General features: G+C 45.9%; 1 protein-coding gene across 1 annotated transcript; it reads left to right on the plus strand.

Annotated features, from left to right (window-relative positions):
* Positions 1-1,498: 1,498 nt before the first annotated feature.
* On the plus strand, positions 1,499-20,981 carry LOC125946525 (uncharacterized). Its single transcript, XM_049670028.1, has 5 exons — positions 1,499-1,843; positions 4,869-5,204; positions 10,346-10,583; positions 19,213-19,506; positions 20,694-20,981. The coding sequence occupies exons 2-5, from the start codon at positions 5,152-5,154 to the stop codon at positions 20,943-20,945; spliced, it is 837 nt and encodes a 278-aa protein (XP_049525985.1). The 5' UTR covers positions 1,499-1,843; positions 4,869-5,151; the 3' UTR covers positions 20,946-20,981.
* The last annotated feature ends 529 nt before the right edge of the window (positions 20,982-21,510 follow it).

Here is a 21,510-nt window from a genome sequence, read left to right on the forward strand (position 1 = left end):
GGAACCTCACGGCAAGGGTGACGGCGACGACGACGCCGACAGCAGAAGTCCGTTTTGGAGTGACCATATAATTGCTATCGCAATAAAATACAGGTGCTGGGCTGTGGAGGTCGCGTGCTTGGCTGTGATAGTGTAACCATAACAATAGTCCATATCCTGAAGAGAGCGCTTGGAACTTGCTTCTCAACAGGGTGCTGGCCACGTATGCAGAATGAGCAAGTAAACAAGCACCAGCAAAATGGCTCCAGAGCGTGCGCTCAGCGTCGAGGACATCGAGGCCCGAAAGAATCGTCGCGCGGCATAGGAGCGCCTTGACTATGCAACGAAAGATGGTGCAGACCGCCAATGTATGTATACTATGTTTACATACAATTATAATATTAAATTGAAGCACCTATAGCCCCATAATACAAATAAAGTGTTAAACTTTTGCCTCGATGCCATGTGCCATGCGAGGCAATGATAATGTTCTACCCTCTCGTAGATTATGAACAATGACGCACAACAACGCCTCGAGCGAAACACGTCTCCCTATGTGTTCTGAGGACTACGCAGGTAAGCAGCAGTGGTGCATGAGAGGGAACGCTTAACACCAACTCGTAAATCTCGTATTGGTCTAGACGTTGAAGAAATTACATATTCGTCGCCAACATCACTGCTAATTATCGGCAATCAAAGCAAGCAGCATACAAAGCGTCGCTTACATCGATTCCCACAGTGCGTGAAATCCGCATAATTTTAATGGCACGAGCAGCGAAGTAACACTCTTGTTTCTTAAACAGCGACTTCCCGTCGACCACCGACTTCGGGTTTGTGCGAAAATAAAAAAAAATTCTAAATTCAAAATAAGTCATTAAAAATAAACACTCTACGAAATCTATGGTTCTACTTTATATTGATAATATATATGACATCAGAGCATAAGTTTAGTTACAAGTGGGTTAGTTAAGGGACAGGACAGACTAGAAAATAATTAGAAATTACTCATTGCCGTACAGCAATGTGCGTGGTGGTTTGGCTCCAAGTGCGTACCAGTTTCCTGCCAGCTAGTTCCGTTCAATCGCTTCTCACCGTTCGGTTTCCCGCCAGTTCCGTTCGCCATGGAAGTAGACGACGAGGACGCCGGGCGTATTGTAGTGCAGTGTAGTTTACATCGTTTACAGCAAGAATTCACCAGCATTCTCTGTGCCTGTGTCATACTTCAGTTTATTAACACAAAGTTAACACAAGTAAAACACAAAGTTAACCCAAACAATACACCAGATTACACCAACGCCGAGGAGCGAGTGCCACTAGCAGACGCCTATGTCAAGGATTAGGGTCGTTTCTAATTTTTAAAATATTTATATTGACGTATGAATCAAAATTTTCATAGTTTGCTCATTCGATTCGTTTCCTGAGATTATTGGGTATGTTTTATATTTTTTTCCGATCCCCATTGTATTCTAACCTTAGGCCGGTAATGGGTTGCCACCATTGCCTTCCGCTCAACCGACACTCCTTAGACGCCGCTGCGGTCCATTTGATATCCTTCACAAAATTTGCTCGCTCGGCTCCGCGGCGGCTCTGCCCCCAAATCGCGAGGGCCAGTGACCGACGCCGTCTTCGTGTCCCCCCTAGAAGACGTAGGAGTCCGCAGCGTCAGCAAAATGAGCCAGGCAGGATGGGCCCGGCGCCGCGGCGCGGCTCGGACGTGGTGGTTTTGGTGAGCGCGTCCCACACAAGGATGTGCGGCCCAGTGGCTGCCGCTGTACATGAGCAGCAAGCGAGCGCGGCCGCCCTTGCGGCGGCTTCATCCTCGTCACGCCGGAGGCCGTCGTACGTCATGGCACAACCGCCACCGGTGAGCCCTTTGTTTGACCGCAGCCATTTTCTGGCTTTCGCTTCAGCCTCCGTGATATACTCACGTGACTTCCAATCAGACTTGTGCTCATTGTCATCGGGTAGCATTTCTTAGTGACAAGTCATTCTCGCTGAAGAACTTTCACACTACGTTCATTCTGAATACTAAAGGTTCATTCACACTAGGCCTACACGTGACCGATTTTGGTATGCCGACTGTTGGCGACAGCGTTTTCCTTCCTTTGAACCGTTGGCCACAGGGTTTTCCGCCTGTGTAAACTGCTGTGCACCAACAGTCGGCAGACTAATATCGGCGTCATGCCAGCCTAGTGTGAATGAGCCTTAAGAAGGGTATCGCACAATGACAAAACACAAAATAGAAACAGGAGACGACACAAACGCGGCACTCGTAGCTTAAGTTCATTTCGAAAAACATACTCCTAATTATGCGCACCTAACGCACAACCATGTGTTAGAAAATTATACACGAATGCTTTCTGGAAGGCTTGCATAAACGTTCGCGTAACTTGAACTGAAAAAGACGAGTATGTTTTTGTAGGTTTCTTGTTTTCTGACTGATATAAAGCACTATTTCTGTCACAGGGTTACGCGGTTGTGTACCTATTTAGGACTACGTTCTGCAAAATCAATATTAGTTCCGAGTGCTACTGTTCTGTGCCCTCCTTCTTGTATGTTCTCTGACCTTGAACACTCCCTCCTTGAGATTGCACTATGAACCTCTATGCTAACTTGCTAATTTTTCGACCGTCCTAAATTTCAATATACAATTCATTGCTGACCACTGTCATGAAATTAGGTGCCTCTTCGGGAATATTTTCTGAGTTGGAAGCAATTACTCAAATAGTCTCACAGATTATAGAATGGGAACGGCCTTGCAATCGTAACGGCACGTCCACAATAGCAGAATAACGCACCCCTAAAGCAAACGTTGATAAACTGAATTTCAAGATTGTTTCTTGTGGTACGCCGCGTGCCACCAGTCGAAGAACTCGATGAGAAGTGGCAGATTAGTTCACGTGGGCTGGCACCGGAAGAAATGCGGCCATCTCTCGGCTCCTTCCGGAATCGTCGCTGATCCCAGACACAATGGTTGCAGTGGAGAGCGAATCCATCAAGTAAATTCTTTGGCAGCTGTGGCGCCCTAGGAGTGCAAGGAAAGAGCAAAAAAAAAGGATACTCTTTTTCCTTCAAGTAGGAAGCACTATTAGGTCACGCAGCCAGCCTTTCGCAGGCATACTCTCCGTGAAGCCATCCGCATTGCGTTTTTTCCTCGGAAGTCTGTCCAACTGCTGGCCGTTCACTAGACGAACTTGGTGTAAATTTGCTTTGTTACCCGTCAGTTTTAATCAACGCGTACTCTTAGAGGAACGTTGCCGAACACTTTATGTTATTGCTTCCCGAAGTGTTTGTGCAGTCTCGGTCATTTATTGCAACGTATGCATCTGTTGTCTTCGTTGCAATCTACCAATGCGGCGGCCGTCGGTTTCTCTTGCATCCGATGGCATTGAACAAGAGCACTTGCTGAGTGTAGTGGCTTAATAAGCTGATCCATGATATGATCACGTGTTGAGCAGACTCTTTCTGGCTTGAATTTTATTGCCTTATGCATCGTATTCGCTCCGAGGACGGAACGAATAAGAACTAATGCAGCGGCAGGGATACCGGTAGGTCAACATGAGCGCCTGTTGCCACGAGCGGATTTCCGTGCGTCGTTCACCCATAGCGTGGCAGTATTCTCCGTAAACCTTACCAAGCCCTTCACGAAGCGCGATAACTGATTTTAAAGTGCCAGCATTACACAGAACGAGATTTAAGTACAGTGAAGTTACTTTGGCGCTGAACACGTCGCATCACCTCCTGAGAGAATGAAATGGAGTTATGAGCGTGCGGCAGATTGGGGTAGGTGAGGGGGGGGGGGAGGAATGCCAACAGACATGTTGGCAACAAACATGTTGGGAGGAATGCCAACAGAAGTGGTTGCCCCGTGGGACTACACGAATAAAATAATGCAGAGAAAAGCGCGCGCTACACCAACGCCACCTAGATATCGCAAGGCCTCTGCACCCTGCTTGATGACGTCATACTACTGGAGCCGAAATTTCCAGTGCTAAGCCCGGCGGGACGAAAGCGGTGGCGCCAAATCACCGCGGCTTACTCAGCGTAATTCCCGTTAGATTCTGTGGCAGCTGGCCCTGGTCGCACCACGTCATTCAGCAGAGTACACAGGCTTTGTACTATGTAGGAGGCTTTGGCAACAGGTGTCATTCTCCACCAGTTGCGCAGTATCAAGTGATCCCTCGTCTTGTGTGCCGACCTGAATCCCGGGCTCTTGTGTTCTCCGCGCGTTAGTCAAAACCGGGTACTCCGGATAGCGTGGTTGCTCCCAGCCTCGAAGACATATTTGTGCTTGCTTGCAGCGGATTGCTGTGCTGTCGTTCAATGGGTTTATAATTGTTTGAGGTATAACGAGCGGGAACAGATGGCATGCACCCGGCACTCATTGTTTGGACTGGATCGTGCTCGCCAATTTTTCTTCTTCTTTGTACCGATATCCCGTACTTCGGTCTACAGAAAATATTACAGCAATGGTGCCGTAAAATAAATCGCGTATTCCAGAAAGCACATTTCAACATACATACCAAGTTCACAAGACTTCCCGATCTTATTCGTAGATTTAAATCTAAAGCCAGCTGCTATTGCCGATTTCAAGATGACAGCGACTACATCTATCGTGTGAACTCGATTGACAAACACTTTCACAGTGACTAGTAAACGTGGCCCATCTTCCTTGCAATGAATGTGTTGTTCCGGAAACTCTTCCACGTTGATTTTCAAAAACTGGTATTTATCAAATCCTTCATGAAAACGCACGCACGCATTTCGACACATTTGCGCAAGATATAGATGTGCCATTCAATTCTTATCTGACGTTTCCTATTAAGTTAAGTGACGTTCATCAAAAGCAATAACGTGACTCGTAAATGTTGTTCATTCCTCTACCAAAGAACCCTGCGGTGGCCGAAGAGACCAACGAGCAGGATCTCGCGTGTGACGTCAGCGTTTCCTTCGAGGAAGAAAACCACACGCCGGTGGTTCGCCTCGTTCACCACGGGCCCAGGGCGTACGTGGAAATGATCGACCGTGAGGCGCACTCCAGCAGGCACTCGGCGTCACCGCAGCCGCCCGTGGTGGTGAGCCGTTCACCGTCGCCACTAAGCCGGACCGTCTTCGCCATTCAGCCGCCCCCCTACGCCCATCGCTCGCCCTTCGTCTCCGAAATTCAGAGCCATGTCGCCAATGCAGATGGCCAGGCTGTCCTCGTACAGGGCGGCCACCAGTAGGTAAGAAGGCACTCTTTTGAAACTTCTCTTACATCAATGAAACATTCATTTTGTCATATTAAGAAAGTCAATGTTACGGTGCAGGGATTTGATCTTTAGTCTTCATTGTAGGCCGATTGTATAAGTTAACGACACGGAATGTACGAGTTATTGGCTCTATGGTACTAATATTCTTCCCATGTTGAAGGATACCGACCACTATGCAAAGGCAGCCATGCCAAAGAAAAGTCATTTTCAGGTTTGTGTTATTGTTTTGCACTTTTAATATTTCAGTCTGATAACACATAACATAACTGGCAGGCGCTGTCTGTGCTCGGTTTCATCACATGTGTTTGTGGCCTTTCATTTTGAAAACTCCCAGCACTTTGTAATAAGTGTAAGACAAGGTATGAGCAACTTTAATGATAGCATGGTGTGGCAATACAACCCGCATATACCGCATGTCATATAGCAAGGCGTGGTTGGTACACACACACACACACACACATATATATATATATATATCTATATATATATACGAAACTTTTCGCTCACGGATAACGATCCCGATGGGGGATTTTCTGCATCACGTGGGCCTTACGAAAAGCGGTGGCACTCCTTGGCTGAAAACTTGACAATCTTAGGTGACCCTCCCAAGACATCCTAGCTGTGAAGAGTTGACTAAGAAGCGCCCTTGTATTCCCTGTTTTCTCGACTAGATGTTAAATGTTCACGACTGGGAACAATAGCGCTTCAACAACCACAGAGCGTGCATAAGCGCAGTGAACGCTTTAGGGGAGAGCTCTTCATTAGAATAAGTGGAGGATGTTTAAATATGGATAAGCACTGCATTGAGCACAGGTGCTTGTCAGAGATGCGTAGAACTGCTTTAATAGGAAGATACGTTGGCGCTTTCTTTTCGTGCTCTATTTGAGTCTCAGGACAAAACATCCGTGCAGTGCAATTGTTTTTCTCATTAGCTCGAACAATCAATGCACAATTCTAGCAATTTTACGATGGCTTACTTCTGTTGAAAAAATTTGGAGGTGAGCTGAAGCACACCTGTAAGGTCGCTATACTTCCAATACCAAAACACGGCCGAATCTATAATTAGAAGTTAAAGTCGCCAGGAATCTGTTGTCAGATGGCGCTAAAACATTTTTTTCCAGAGGTCTGCCGACCCATCCGTGCTGTCTCGAGAAGACTGTATTTCGTGAAAATAGTATTGTATGCATGAACTCCTAAAGAATGGTTGGAGGAATTTGTAGAGTATTTGCGGTTGATAATCTTGTCAACCATCGGTACTGAAGTTCTGCAAGTCTGACCATGAGATAATTAAATACAACCTTAAGGCGTTTTTGAGAGTTGTTAGGTGTAAGTTGAGTTAAATCTTCTACAGTATTACATATGTATTCTTACTTTACCTAATCTAAGAAATACGACAGTAGTCAACACACTTACCTGCTACTAGCTTACATACTGAGCCCACAGATAGGATTGAAATTCACTTGTACGTAGGCACATTAGGAAGTTCACAAGAGTCGCAGTTTGGTTACTTTGGTACTCCATAAAAATGACTAAAGAAGCGTGGACTGGACACATACATAAAAAACACCCAAACAGAAGCGCTATATTCAACAATATATCCTTGTGACGTTGTTTCTATACTTTATACCCCACAGTCATCAGCGTAATCAAAGCTTGTAAGATGTGCAAATACAAACAAATACGAAAGAAGTGACAACATCTCAAATCTACGTAACCCGTGGCAGCAATCCAATAAAAGCAGGTTCTTTTGTTGGCAGCGCAGTACAAAAGCTTGCTTACGCACGTGGTACTAAGGTACTTATTTCGCGCTTCAATTATCTCTCTAGTAAGTTGTTTCTTGCATCGTCCAGTATTCTGGAGCTCTCAAACATCTGCTGACAGCCAATGTATTACAGAAAATTGCACGAAAACCAACAGCAAGATTTTTACATTTGAACAGTGCTCTGTCAACCGATCATTTATACATCAGCCGCCTTCGACAGCATTGAATGGGGCCACATGACGTGGTTATAATAACCCGCACCCACCGGACAATCTATAAACTTGTTTTGGCCGTTCTTTTCAGGGCGACGAATTTGGGATCGCTGGAATTTGTAATCTTGCATGGCTTACCCAACTTGTTATGAGCGGCAAAAAAAAAACCACGCGCATAAATACACGCTGATCAATTTTCTTCAAATTATGGAACACTATGTTTATACATAGCAGCGCACTTTTGCGATTCCGAAGCTCACTGGCTCTAGTCACAGGCTCATCGACGTCATGTTATCTATCGATATACTTAGTGTGTTCAAAAAGAAACGTAACTTTTGCTATAACATCTTTACTGCTTGTTGCACAACATTTTCAGCACTGTCCCCGTCAATATAGTCCCTCTACTGGTAGTACATTGTTCCAATCGTTTCTTTCATTTTTGGAAAGCCTGCTGGAACGCATTTTATAGGCTGGCGCGCAGGTCTTTGTAGCATTGTCCTGACTGTCCTCTATGGTTTGGAAACGACAGACTTTCAACGTGAGTTTAAGTTTGGGAAACAAGAAATAGTCTGCTGAGGCTTGGTCCGGAGAATACGGTGGATAGAGCACAACGGGACTGTGGTGGTTTGCTAGATAGCTGCGTACAAGGAACGACGCGTGAGCCGCGCATTGCCATGATGCAACATGCAAGCTTGGTTTACCCACAATTCAGGCACATTAATGCGCGCAGAATCCGTCAACGGACTATAATTACCCGGTAGACTTCCTTGTTTACCATCTGACTACCTGGTACAAATTCCTGATGTCATTGCCTTCACAGTCAAAAAACACAACCAACATAACCTTCATCTTTGACCGACTCATGAGAGCTTTTTGTAGGACGAGGAGACCCTTTTTCGACGACTGCACCTCAGTTTCAATGTCATAGCCATAAACCCCAGTCTCATCGCCTGTTATGATGTTCTTAAGGAAGATTTATTGCGATAGCAATTATATGGACACTCAAAAGCAGATTTCTGCCGTCGCCGTCGCCGTGAGGTTCCGTATGACGTCAATGGAGATGAAATCGTCGCCGCGCGCCGCCAAACGCTGTATGTGCGAGTGAAAGGGCGCGAGGGACGCGCGCTTTCACGGGGAGGGAACGCACGGCGGAGAACAAACGCGCGTTCTGTGCCGTGCTCCCTTAAGGGCTGCAGAAGTAGGCGTCTCTTTCCTCCTTTACAATCACCATATATGTAGTGCAAACGCGCCTTCTTCTGACGCACGAAAGGCCGTGGGGGGGGGGGGGGGGGGGAAGGGAGGCGAGGTTTAGCTGCGGCACCAAGTGCCTACTTATATCAGAGGCTCCGGCAACAGTCACCAACGCCGCACGCATTTTGTGCGAACGCGGGCAAAACGCCGACGGCGTCGACAACAGTTCTGCGTGTTGCCGGTGCTGCTGCATGTCCAAGTTTATACAGCTGATAAAGCTACTATCATTACTCCGTATAGCTCTATACAAATTTGCTATCGCAATTGATGCTTCGCCTTTCGGGTGAAACTGCGACAACTTTTTTATTGTTATTGGCACTGGCAAGGAGTTCCTGGCTCATTTCAATACGGGTCTGTTTCTGATTGTCAGTCAACAAACGCGGTACGAATTTTGCACTGACACAACTCGTCTCAAGTTTGTCACTGAAAATTTGATGGCCATGGTCCTACGCGGATGTCCACTTCGTTTGCAACTTCTGGAACAGTTAAACGACGATTTAGACGAATCACAGCACGAGCTCTTTCGAAATGTTCCCCATCTGTTGATGTGGAAGGTCGTCCAGGCTTCGGATTGTCACCGAGAGACATTCTTCCGTGTACAAAACGCTTAAACTACTCATAGCACTGCCTGCAACTCATACCGTCCTCCCCGTATGCTTGGTTAAGTAATATAAATGTATCTGTGATACTTTTGCCCCGTTTGCAGCAACATTTCACAAAGACAGTTGTTCTTCAAGCTCTTTCATTGTCACTAAAGCACTAATCAGACGAACAGCTTCTGCACGTGCTCACTTCTGCTGCTGTAGCTCACCAACTCACGGTCAGGGCGAAACGCTGTAAACCGCAGTTTGTTGTCTAAACATGCCGCCAAATGTACTCAGTAGCCGCAGTGTGATTGTTCTGCCGGTTGGCGCGTTATTTCAAAAGTTTGGTTTCTTTCTGAACACGCCTCGTACACGTTCAGCTGCAGAAGTCAGCTGCTGTTGGGGACAGCCTGCATCAACCGGCGTCTTTCTGTGGTGATCAAAACTGCTGTCTACTAGATGTCCTGACTTCTTCAAGGCATTCCTTAAAGACAGATTTGAAACGTCCCTCTCAACAAATTAGAACGCCCTCAGTGCTTAGGAGTGGAAATTTGTTAGCGCGTATCTCGCAACACAAATAAACGTTATCATTAAAAAAAAGCAAGTGAAGCAACCCCCCTCCCTCTAAAATAGACAGAAAAAAAAGAAAGCGCGCGATACCGGCCGTAGCTAATAAATCACTTCCAGTGTTTAAAGACACTCACGAATGTTATGCAACACAGTGTGAACCTAAGCCTCTAACTGATCCTAGGTGCAATTGATAATAAACAAAAGAATCATCAATATATCTGAACACTTTTACAAGCCTTCTTTATACTATTTTTTTCATTAGTTCTTCACCCAGACGAGCTGAAAACAGATCGCTAAGCGGAGGAGCACTACAAAAACGACTAATAACACTGCGTTGCAAATGAGGGCATCTTTCCAAGAATTAAAATTGGATGTAAAATAAAACTGTAATAGTTCTATGAATTTTCTGCATAAAAGACCAGTCTCGAGCGTTCTGGAAACCGATGCCACCGTGTTTGTCAATGATCTGTGCAATACAGAATAACGTTTCGGCACGACTCAAAGAAAAATAAAAAATAAAATTTTAATATGAAACGAGAGATTGCATTTTTCATGACTTCATTTCACTAAAACAAAAACTTCTAGCTAGCATTCTACACAAGGCAGATGACGTTCCACTGAGGCAGTGGAACTAAACAATAGCTAACATTCCAAACAAGGCAGTGGGTGTTATACGGGTGATAGATATTGTTGGAGAACACCGCAGGTAATATTTTTTTCAATACTTTGTTACAGTAATGCCGGAAGCCCGATGTCTCCACGGTTCGCGCAGCCGGCATTGGACTGCCGGTATACCAGCCACAAGCGCAGCCGTTCGGGTTCGTGGTCCCACGCGAGGTCTCCGCCCTCGTCACGACCCCAGTCGGGAACAGCGCTACTCAAGATCGTCGAGGGATGCAGGCTCTGTGGCAAGAAGAGCAAGATGCTGGATGAACAGCGCGCAGCTCTTGCCGCAAGCCCCAACGACGTGCAGGTATTTTGCTCGGCATCTGCGCTATAGTCTTAGCCCACGGTAAACTCGCTCTGAATCTCGTTCTATAACTTCCACTAAGTAAGTGAAACATTTTACAAGTATCTTTAAATTATTTAGTGCAACGTATGTATACCGAGAATAACGGAGAATAAAGACTACACCGAGTGTTCAAAATTAAGCTTTGCACAATTCTTTTTTAATCGCCTGTGGCAGGTAGCATAATTCTCATCTTTGAGTTGGGTTATTCGAAGAGGCGGACAGTAGTAGCACGAGAAGTCGAAACACATATTCAACTGATTAACAAAAATTCACCTATTAACTTCTTAGGTAATTACATTACGACACATTGCAATTTAAGAATTGTAGTCGGTGAGCTTGCAAGGCGCATCTACTTGGAACGAATTCCACAATGGCACCAGTTTGGAGATATGGGCCATCAAACTCGCCTTAAAAATGCACTGTTCCACTAACTTTTTTTACCAAAATGCTGTTTTATACATAGAAGCACAAAAGTTACTGGAACGCCCATGTATTTCGTCCCACACTTTGGGAAATATTGGCTCGAAACTGGTGTCATCCTGGAAATTCATTTCAAGTCGATGCGTACGTCTTGCAAAACTCGCCGGCTATACAGTTCGTAAATTGCAATGTGTCGTGAAGTAATTAACTAAGAAGTTAATTAGTCAATTTTTGTGCAATACTTGAATATGTGTTTCGATTTCTCGTGCTACTAATGTCCGCCTCTTCGGATAACCCAGCTGAACGATAAGAATTATGCTACCTGCCACAGGCGATATTTAAAAATTCCGTAAAACTTAGTTTTGAACACCCGGTATATTAGCAGTAGAAAGAAGCTCCGCAGAAGGAAGAGCCGACCATTAAGGATATTCGTTCCACGTAACCTCCAGTTAGTAAGTAGAACATTTTTGAATCTCGTCATCATCATAATCACCAACCGGCTTTTATGTCCAATGCAGAAAAAAAGGCGTCTACCTGCAGTTATCTCGATTTATCCCGCTCTTGCGTTAGCTCATTCCCAGTTATGCCTGCAAATTCATCAACTGCATCATACCGCCTAATGTTCTGCCGCTCCGAACAGCGCTTGCCTTTCCTCGGCACCAATTCTGCAACCGTAATGGTCCAACTGTTATCTGCCCTACGCGTTACATAGCCTGCCCCGCTTCATTTTTATTTCTCCTAATGTTCACTATAACGTCGGCGCCATTGTTTGCTTTCTAATCCAACCGCTGCTTTCATGTCATTTAGCGTTACGCCTAACAGTTTTCATTCCATCACTCTTTGCGGGGTCCTTAAGTTCTTCATAACCAATGGGTAGAATTGTTTCATTTTTCCTCCACTCAAGCACCATCTGTGGCCATGCAAAAAGCTACCCAAAATTTAGTTTGCTTCTCGGTGAACGTTATCCCTTTGCCTTGGCCACATTCGTGTAAGCTTGTAATTTTTCCATCATACATCATTTGTGCACACCACCCTCTTCAAACCCAGCTCAATTGTGATGCGTTGTGCAAGGTGGTGCGCTAAAGGCAAGGCGATTACCTTCGCACTGAACTGGTTTCAGACCATTGTCGTGGTTGCGCGCAGGCGCCTGGTCACATGGTGTCCTTTATTGCATTTAGTAGGCACTCATTTACACGCGGAAAAATGAGCCACGCAAAATAGAGTGCGCCGAAAACAATTGAATTTGATGTTTTTGAAGGCGCTCAGCACATAATTCAGATATATTTGCCCTAAATATATTATGTATAATGTGAGAGTACTTTATTACAAAATGTTGAACTACGATGAAGGCAGCAAAATGCCAGAAGCATCTTTAGGGCACTGCTAACAAGATTTAATTGGTGTCTAATTCCGCATAAAGGGGTTCGCTGTTTTTTTTCTTCTTTTTTTCTTTGTTTTTTCACTTAGTGCATGAGAGCTGGGACACTCTGTATAATTTTAGAAGAGTCTTAATGTACCAACCCAGAAGCGACCAAGTAGCGCTTCTCTCGTCTGTTTCGTCTTTCGTTAGTTCCGTGTATTGCACTTCATAGCATTTATAGACGCATAAATTCTACCAGATATGTCGAAACATATGTTCGAAAAGAAGAGCTGTATCTAGGCCGAACAGTACCCGTTACTGGCTTATCGTTATTGAGAATTCGGTTGCAATATTTAACCTTTCCCTTATAAGCTGGGCGACGTTTCCGAAAGTTGGCTACTTTGAATGCGAAAGCATTTTATCCCCAATCACCCGAAAATCTGTGGCCATCGGCTCGCGACTGAGCGATCGTTTCAAAAATGTCTGACGGCGCAAAAAGTAAAAACACGTCAAAAGTGCCCGGATTGACGTCACTGTTCCCAGAGAGGTTCCTGTAAAAACAGTAGATCAATAGCTTTGCAAATATTATTTTGTGACCTTTTGTTTGGGGCGGGGGGGATCAAACCCGAGCCTCTGGGTGGCGAGACGAGCACGCTGTGTGCTTCCCCGACACCACGGCAGTTCCACGGTTCTAGGTGACTAAACCCCGTACTCAGAAAGGCGTCTAAAGTTGAAGCCCATGCCCATGCCCATGCCTTTACTAGGTGTCTACCGCGTCGATCGTTTTCCCATTGGAGCGGAGGTTCCCGTAGTCCAGGGTAGTCGCGGAGAGACGGCGCTCTCTGCCGACCCTACTTCCTGTTGTGAAGGAAGTGTCGATTGCAAGGCCGGCGGGCGCTACACCAATGGCTTGACGAGAGAGCGCGGGTCCTGCCACCGGGATCGCAACAGATAGCGCTATAATCTCGGAGGCAGGGCCACGTGATCTTGGCTCGCAGCGGGCCGCCGCGGCTAGCGCTCGCAGCTGACCCTGGTGGAGAGGAGGAAGGAGAGAGGGGCAGTAGCCAGCTTCTCTACTCAAGCGGCAGGAATCTTCTAAAGGAGGCATACCTATGCTTGACTTCATTCTCAACTGACGCCTGTCGTGAACTCACCGGAGGAAACGCAATGAGCCTCCTGGGCACGTTCGCGCCAGACGTCACTTAGATCAAGTCGAGCATGGGCTTCAACTTAAGATGCATTTTTGAATACGGGGCTAAAGGCAGCGCCCTCTAGAAGAGTTTGTTTCTAGGTGGCATTGGTAAAGGTGTGCCTAGTGCGTGCGTCATTGCACACGTCACGTTGCACCTTGAACGCAGTTAAATGGTCCTTCGAGTCATGACCTCCTCGCGGGCAAGCGAGTGCGTTGAAACGCTCGGCGCGTTTTGATTTGACCTTACCGAGGCGTAGTTGCAAAGCACGCGAGAGGTTGCGCTGACAAATAACGCGCGGGAAAATGCATTTCACCAAAGGGACTATAATGCTTTCGCATTCCTTACGTAGTCAGTCTTAAATGTCTCTGCTGATGTTTTACAACTTCGTAGATGCGTGAGTATTTCTATGGTTGTGCAACGAGAGAGCTGCCCGAGAGTCCGTCCGTGCTTCGGATAATACGATCGCTTTCAAGATAGCTGTGGAAGAAAACGGCGACGAATGCGCGAGCAGGAGCACGAGCGCGTCTCTGTGACCATGTGACGTGTGCAATCAGGCACTCACTAGGCACACCTTTAATAAACCAGAACTGCGGAGCAGCCGTGGTTTCGGATCGGAACGTCATCAGCGCACCTGGCGCCACCACCTGCAGTAGTTCGCTTGCCTCATCAGTTCACGTTGCACCGCCTTCCGCAGCAGTTCGTGTCGCCGCAGCGCTGTCGTGTTTGCCATAACGGCTCCAAGGCGTCCGCAGCCGCTGAGAACTGCTAGGATTGGCAGCAATGTTTAGTGTGAGCTACTCCTGCACCATTTTTGCAGTGTTGAGTGTGAGCACTTAACACCACGTCGTTACTACGAAATGTGTGTGTGTGCACAGCGCTCACGCCAGTAGCGGAAGCCAATACGCCGCCCTGGCTCTGACACTGCCGATTGAGGAGAGCGGGAAGACGTATCGATTTGCATTCGTCGATTTTGCAGCCCAATGCGCGGGGTGTCTATGGAGACCCAATGTTCCACGGGCACGCGCGTCAATATCGTGAAAGGCACTACGACGCCAAGAGGGAGTTGGTTGTGGAGAGGAAAAGGCGCTATTTTCTGAATACCTGTAGCGCTTCGTCTTCTTCCAAATCACAATCGCGTCGTCTGCTATTAAAATATCAACCTGCATGCGCGTGACCGGCGGCGTTAACGGCAAAAACACAAACTTGCCTAGAGCCGTCCGTGTACCTGATATCACAATAAAACTTTCTCGACGAGATCGCATGCCTTGGTGGACACCCCACTCTCACGAAATTGGGGTGGTCACCCCGATAACCACAATATCATGTGGATGTTCCTCACCTGACAAATATCCCTTGAAGTTTTTGGGCTCTAGTTCATGTGCTATTGTGTGCATGTTCTTGCATTCTATTGCGTAATGCTCTGCAGCCAAAAGAAGGCACAGCCAACTATGGACCACCATATGGTCCTAAGTATCATGAATCGTCTGGCGTTTAAATATTTCAGCTGGTTTAGCCCCAAATATATTGAGTGTTAGCTACTCCCCTGTCCTGTACTCACTTTAATCGTCCAGATAAACATGTTATCCAATAGGAAAATTGTCCTTTAGCCACAAGGCACTAGGCTGGATGACAAATAAGCATGCTTGTGCGCTCTGTCTGTTTTCTGTAGATATACACGATAGTACCTGAATACATCTCCACCTAATTATACCTAAATGCTTGCAATTTTATCTTTTTTAATAGCCGCAACTGGTGGAGCATAACGAAGGGCGTTGTCCCTTACATATCACATTTCCTGATAAAGACTAACCGAAGCCTGCTATATCAGTGATGTTGCTTGAACGGACGCTGGACGAGGAGTGTGGTCTCCTCTAACCACACCTGCCAGCTGTCCCGGATTTTTTGTGAACTTGTAAATTTTACGGATGTTGCGCCAATTTCTTTTTTTTTTGAAAAATGCTTTTTCCAGAAAAGTTTCGCTCGTTGGTCTCTTTACCTCCCATTGAAAATTTTCTTGTATGAAAAGGGGGCAAGACGAGCACTTGCTACGAAGTAAATGCCCGTCATAGCAAGAACTTGATACTTATCAGTTCTAGGGTGGGCAATATGGATGAATATGGCTGCCTGGTTATGAGGCAGGTAATACTTTACAATAAAACTTCTGCAATTGCAGAAAAAGGAGAACTGTTTCTGACGTGTAGGTGTAAATAAAGCAAATCGATTAACTTGTTAAACGTATTCCGCAAAACGATCGATCTTCATCGATGTCCGCCTTTCATTTAATCGACTTAATCGATTAGACATGTTTGATTTATCGTTGCCGAGAGCTTGACAGAATGGCGCGGAAATTTTGCAATCGTACTGGAATGGCGGCGCACGAGCACTAACTGTGCGGCTGTGGTAGAGCGACTGTCGACTGTTTTTCCGAATATCGAGTGACGCGGAGCATGGTGCTTCAGCAAAGCCGATCCAAATAGGTCGCGAAGCTTAGAGCGAAGTGCGGTTTAGAACCCGTTGTCATAGACAGCACCAAGGGTGGTTGTGGGAGCTGTGGTGGAAACGCGATTATGCGAAGAGGGAACAAGCATTGAGAAAAAACAAAGCGTTTTCTAATAAAACGAGACACAGTTCGATTTATTCAACGAAAATGAAATTCCTAATCAGTTTTGTATACACGTGGCGAGGAAAGAAAAGACAACTCTATTTCAAATAATCATTATCGACAAATACCTCTTTTTCGGCGCCCACTAGAAAAAGGGGACAATAAAACTTGCTGATACGCGAGTTGGCTCATACTGCGAGAAAATAAACAAGCACTTGTCCGTGTCACTTGTCCGTGTCCATTACTACGTCCTTGTGTTGTATTATGCGCAGTATATTCATTTCCTCGCATAAAAGGGGGCGTTGACGCCACTGTCACTTGCAATGCATTGCAGCTCTTGAAGTGGTGCAGAAAGACGCGCTCGTAAAGTTGACCTGTTACTACACGCCCCCCTCACACATTGTGTTGTTTTGCCTCTCAGCGTTTATCTGAATTTGGTGGCGCGGGTGATGTCATCCTTTCTTAACCTGTTCAGGCAAAAGCAGGGAGTTACGGCCGCCAGATAATTGTTTACTTTAGCTGTTTTCGTGTGGCTGCGCTGCCCGACGGGCTTGGCGTCTGACGATGGGACCAGCCCTCTACACCCAAAGCTTCCATCGGCCTCCAAAGAAAGTATGTTCTGTGTAGTGGTGCGATTTCGACAGACATACGGCTGGCCTTTTGCTACATCGCTTTCCGCCCTGAAAGCTCGAAACGCCCATCGAGTCGAATTGTGGGGCATTTGAAGATGCAGCTCTAATGGCCGGCCGCCAAACCAAATCATGCGCCTTTGATAACAAAATGACGTCATTTGTTTTTAATTAATATGACGCGTCACATTATTTTTCCTTCCGCTGGAAGTGTTCCCTCGCCACACAGATGGCGCTAATATATATATATATATATATATATATATATATATATATATATATATATATATATATAACCCCGTGAACCACCGAGAAACCGTCATGTTTTGAACGTATGGGCTTCTATGGAAGCTTCGCTACCAGGTATATTTACCTCATTGTCCCTGTCTTCCCCCATTTAAAGCCTCCAGCTACCCGAAGCTGGAGGCTTTAAATGCCCTCGCAACGCAAGGCATGCTATATACTATAGGAACCCAGTCTTTTTTTCGTCGCGCTACTCCCAGTTCACCAAAGACGTGACACAGCATGCATGCCGGTTTGCAGCGTGTATTTGACATAGCGATAGAGTTCTTGTCAATTCCAGCATCTATTGATTCTCGCACGCTGGTTGTGTGGCCATTAAATGAAGGTGTTGGTTTCACCCAAGCATCCCAGCCAATGGTCATTCCTTCATCATGACATAAAGAGCATGTGATTTCAAATCCTAAACCGGTAATTTTCTTTTCCCCTGTGCATATTGCAATTTCTTCCATATTTCGGTCAGACTTCAGGTTTCACTTATCGAATTTTTCTTAGTTCTTGTTTTTAGCTGTTCTGCAAGGTAATTCACTAGTGCTAAGTATCTTATTTAATTCTGCAATGAGTGCCATTTTGTAAGATGTATTGTTTATCTAGTCAGAAGCCACTAGTGGCGACTATATTTAGTCTTTAACAAGTTACAGGTAACCCTTTATCAAATCGTTATACGCTTGTTTTTCAAACTTGGTTGCACCTGTCAGACATTCAAAAAGGGTCCTACAAAAGTAGATGACTGGGTTTCAACTATTTTGAAAGACCCGGCGAAAATTGCGATTGCTCAATTAGTAGATCAAAAATCCAGCATCGAAAGCGAATAATGAATTAAAGGCTAATATGAAGAATTATTAATTGTTAATCAAGTAAAAAATATATAATCGACCATCCCTAAGAAGTTCTTGAAGCAGGCGAAATATGCAACAACAATGTCGGCGAAAAAGTTACTGTGATATAAAGAACGATGAGCTACCTGTTAGAATTGGCTGCTGCTGATTATGTGCGGCGTCCGAAGGTAAACCGTCCTTAATAAGGTGCGTACGTATGCAACAAAAAACAATTAATCATAGCAAGCTTTAAATGGAAACGTGCTTCCACCCCCCCCCCCCTTTCCCGTTGGCGTGTCCGAAAAATATTTACCAAGGCTTATTTTCGCAGGTTGACAGGTATGCTATAACACACTGCAATAAACAATAATTTTGCAGTTCATATGCGCTGCAGGAAGACGCAATATAACACAGCCTGCTGTGACAAAAAGAAAACCGCTTACTTATGGAGAGTGAGTGTGCCTGTTCGTTTTTTTTGTAAATAGCAAACTCACGGTGCGAACAAAAACAAGGCAAGACAGCACGCACACGCGGGGCTTTGCACGAAGCGCTTGTGTGTATCCATCCTGTCGACCCTGCTTGCCTTCGCGCTTCAAGTTTTACTAGCATCGTAATGCTAACTGGCCCGTACTCAAGCCATGCTTTTTCCAGCCAGATCAATAGCATTTTCAACTCAGTCTCGTGCCGTTGCGCTGCATCTTGCGTGACAATAGGACATTACGCAAATAAATCGCCAGTTGTCTAATGAATACATACCGGAACATCAATGCGAGCCATTCGTCCGACTATATCCGCGCTAGGAATTTTTCATGATAGTGAAATAACAACTCTACGCCCTGTATATTACAACTTCTTGGCTTGAATGGCTCCTAAATAAAGTTAAAAGGCGTGGGAGGCACTGTAGGTTCACTTCGACAGACTGCGGTTCTTTACCGTGCACCCGAAACTCGACCCAGACCCTGCTTCTTCGAGGAGCGAGGTTAAACTGACGGTGGTCCGGAGCAGACCCGCAAGGTTTCTTTATATATATATATATATATATATACACACACACGCTCTTCTAAGCTATCACGTTCACTCTCTACCTCTGCCACGTGACCCGTTTCCCACACGAGCTGATGCTCAGCAGTTCGTCCAATCCAATAAGGCAGTAGGCCACTGCTGCGGCAAATTTCTTTTTTGTGAAGTTGGATTGCGCGTTTTTTTAAGGAGATGCCGATTAAGCAGTGTGAGTCGGAGACTTGACGACCGGTCCGCTTTCCATATAGAGACGGGGGGAGCTCACGGACTTCGTGGCCTCGGCGTCTCCAGCGGGCCGCTCCGGATCATCGGCAACCGCCGCCATCGTGGCTGCGGCCGCATCGGCAGCCGGCATACAACTGGAAGCCAACGGAAACGATATTGAGCCGTGTCTGGACTGCCTCGAGGAGTTTGTGCGCCGCAAGCGAGTCCAGAAAGGCGAAGCAGCGATCGTGTCCGTGGAGAGGCTGGACGAGTTGAACGAGAAGGCGGGGCAGTTGCCACGCGCCTCATCGCCGCTGCCTTCTTCGGAGAGGAAGGAGGTAAGGCGGGCAATTTAGGTATAACGTGCACAGTGACCTTCGCCCTCCAACTTTATCGAGTCTGCAATATGCTGAAGATGATTTCTATGACTTAGCGTAGTGCTGAGTTGGACAACGGACGTGGGAGAAAAAAGCAGACGAGTGCGCAAGCTTGCTCCCGTGTCCTCAAATGTGTTGTTCGCTGTGCGTATGTGTGCAAAACATGTGAGCATAGGTGTTCGTGCTGTTCGGCCCTCGTGCTTTGTCCAAGTGGGTGCTACATCAAGTCATGGATCACCAAGCAAGCTGTGCGTTTGTGATTTATAATGCCGTCAAATTTAAGAGCGCGTAGTAGCAAATAGTCAACTAGCCGACGAGAGCTAATATAAGATCTTACTTTTGTTGTGCAGTCTACTATTTAACTATCGCACGCGTAACTCTGTGCGTCCGACACATTTTTTACCCATCAAACACGTAAGTGTTTTTTTTTTTTCCTTTTACCTGAAAACGCCCGAAGCGAAGGTGGAACAGACCTCTGCCAATATTGCGAACTGCCTGGTTATGAGGCATGGAATACTTTACAATAAAACTTCTGTAATGGCAGAAAAAGGAGAACTGTTTCTCACGTTTAGCTGTAAATAAAGCAAAGTTTCATAAATCATATGTCTGTTTTATAACGTTTGTTTGAAACGTTTCTACAATTCTTCGCTTGACGCAGATACGAACAAGTGCGCGGATATAGCCATATTTCCAATACTAATATGTCTGCATGTATTTTTCGAATATCCTGTGCCACGCCCCACTACACAGTGGCTGCCTCGCGCTTCAGTTCTCGTTCCAGAATCTTGCAGTTTCTTCGAGCTTGGAGATATTGATTCCGCGATAACAATGTTTGAAGGCGGGTGAGATCATTGCGTCGATGCACGCAGGTGTGAGCTGTCTGTCACATCGCTAATATACTTCTAGCTACAATTGTCAGCATGCCATATTTGATGCCCATGCAGGCTCAACTTATTTCCATTCAGTTTACATATTATGATCCTAGCGTATGACTGCTCATCTTCCTGCTTTAATTTATACGCGGCGCGAACCCCTGCCAACTGTAACAGCCCTATAGTGAGGCTTTCTTTTCTTTGTCCGCCAGGAAACACTAGACCGTTAGAAAGCATAGGTTCATACACACGAGCGCGTGCTGTTCTTCCTTGCAGGTTATAAAGGCAACCACCGTCACCAGTCACGTGTCTGCTGCTGAGATGGCGGTGTGCACGCGTCCAAGTTCTCGAAACGCACCAGCAGATGGAGCCACTGTTGGCGTCTCCGCAGCCAGCACTGGTCCCACCTCACTGTCCGTCCATCAGGGCACCGTGTCCACCTCCCCTCAGTCACCATCGCCCTATCGCTGTCCTGTCTGCAATGCCTGCAAATGCTGCGGCTCTATCCCGCCGAACTCGAAGACCTAGAGGAGCTGAAAAATTCTAAGCAGTAAAGAAGGCGATGTGTCGTCGAAACCTCCATTCATACTTGCGCCAGATTTTAACAGTAGCTTTGTTAATATTTTCCATCATCATTTCAACAGCACGGCTGGTGTTGTGAGGAATTTTTACACGCTTAGCAACTGTATAAAACTATCTGTGACCTAATAGTGCACGAAACAGAGGAGGAATGTTTGCATCGGCGCTCAGGCTTGCGGCTGAATTATGGTAAACACTAACAGAAATCTTGTCCCTTCTGAACGCAGTTGCCCTTTCTTTTGATTTCAGGAAGCGGAAGGAAGAATGAAAAGTAGAATTTAAGAACAAGTTCACACTAGTGGAAGACATCGCGACTTCCTGCGTATTATCGTCCGCATTGCGAGCCCACAGGAGCATCGGTGAATAAAATATCCGAAAAAAAAACTGAGAAATCTAGCAACTGGCGGCATCGTGAGATAAGGCATGTGTGTCTGACCCAGATTTCTTCATTTCGTCTCTCTTATGGCGTATTTCCGAACTGTCCGCTATTAAATGAAATAAAAAATTACTAGTT

The sequence above is a fragment of the Dermacentor silvarum genome, chromosome 7 (assembly GCF_013339745.2).
Source record: "Dermacentor silvarum isolate Dsil-2018 chromosome 7, BIME_Dsil_1.4, whole genome shotgun sequence".
Lineage (NCBI taxonomy): Eukaryota > Metazoa > Arthropoda > Arachnida > Ixodida > Ixodidae > Dermacentor > Dermacentor silvarum.

Excerpts from the sequence above, each read along its gene's own strand:
- LOC125946525 (XM_049670028.1), top strand. The coding sequence starts at position 5,152 with ATGTCGCCAATGCAGATGGCCAGGCTGTCCTCGTACAGGGCGGCCACC. Across the intron at positions 10,584-19,212 it reads CAAGCCCCAACGACGTGCAG|AGACGGGGGGAGCTCACGGA; the intron begins GTATTTTGCTCG and ends CTTTCCATATAG. Across the intron at positions 19,507-20,693 it reads CTTCTTCGGAGAGGAAGGAG|GTTATAAAGGCAACCACCGT; the intron begins GTAAGGCGGGCA and ends TCTTCCTTGCAG.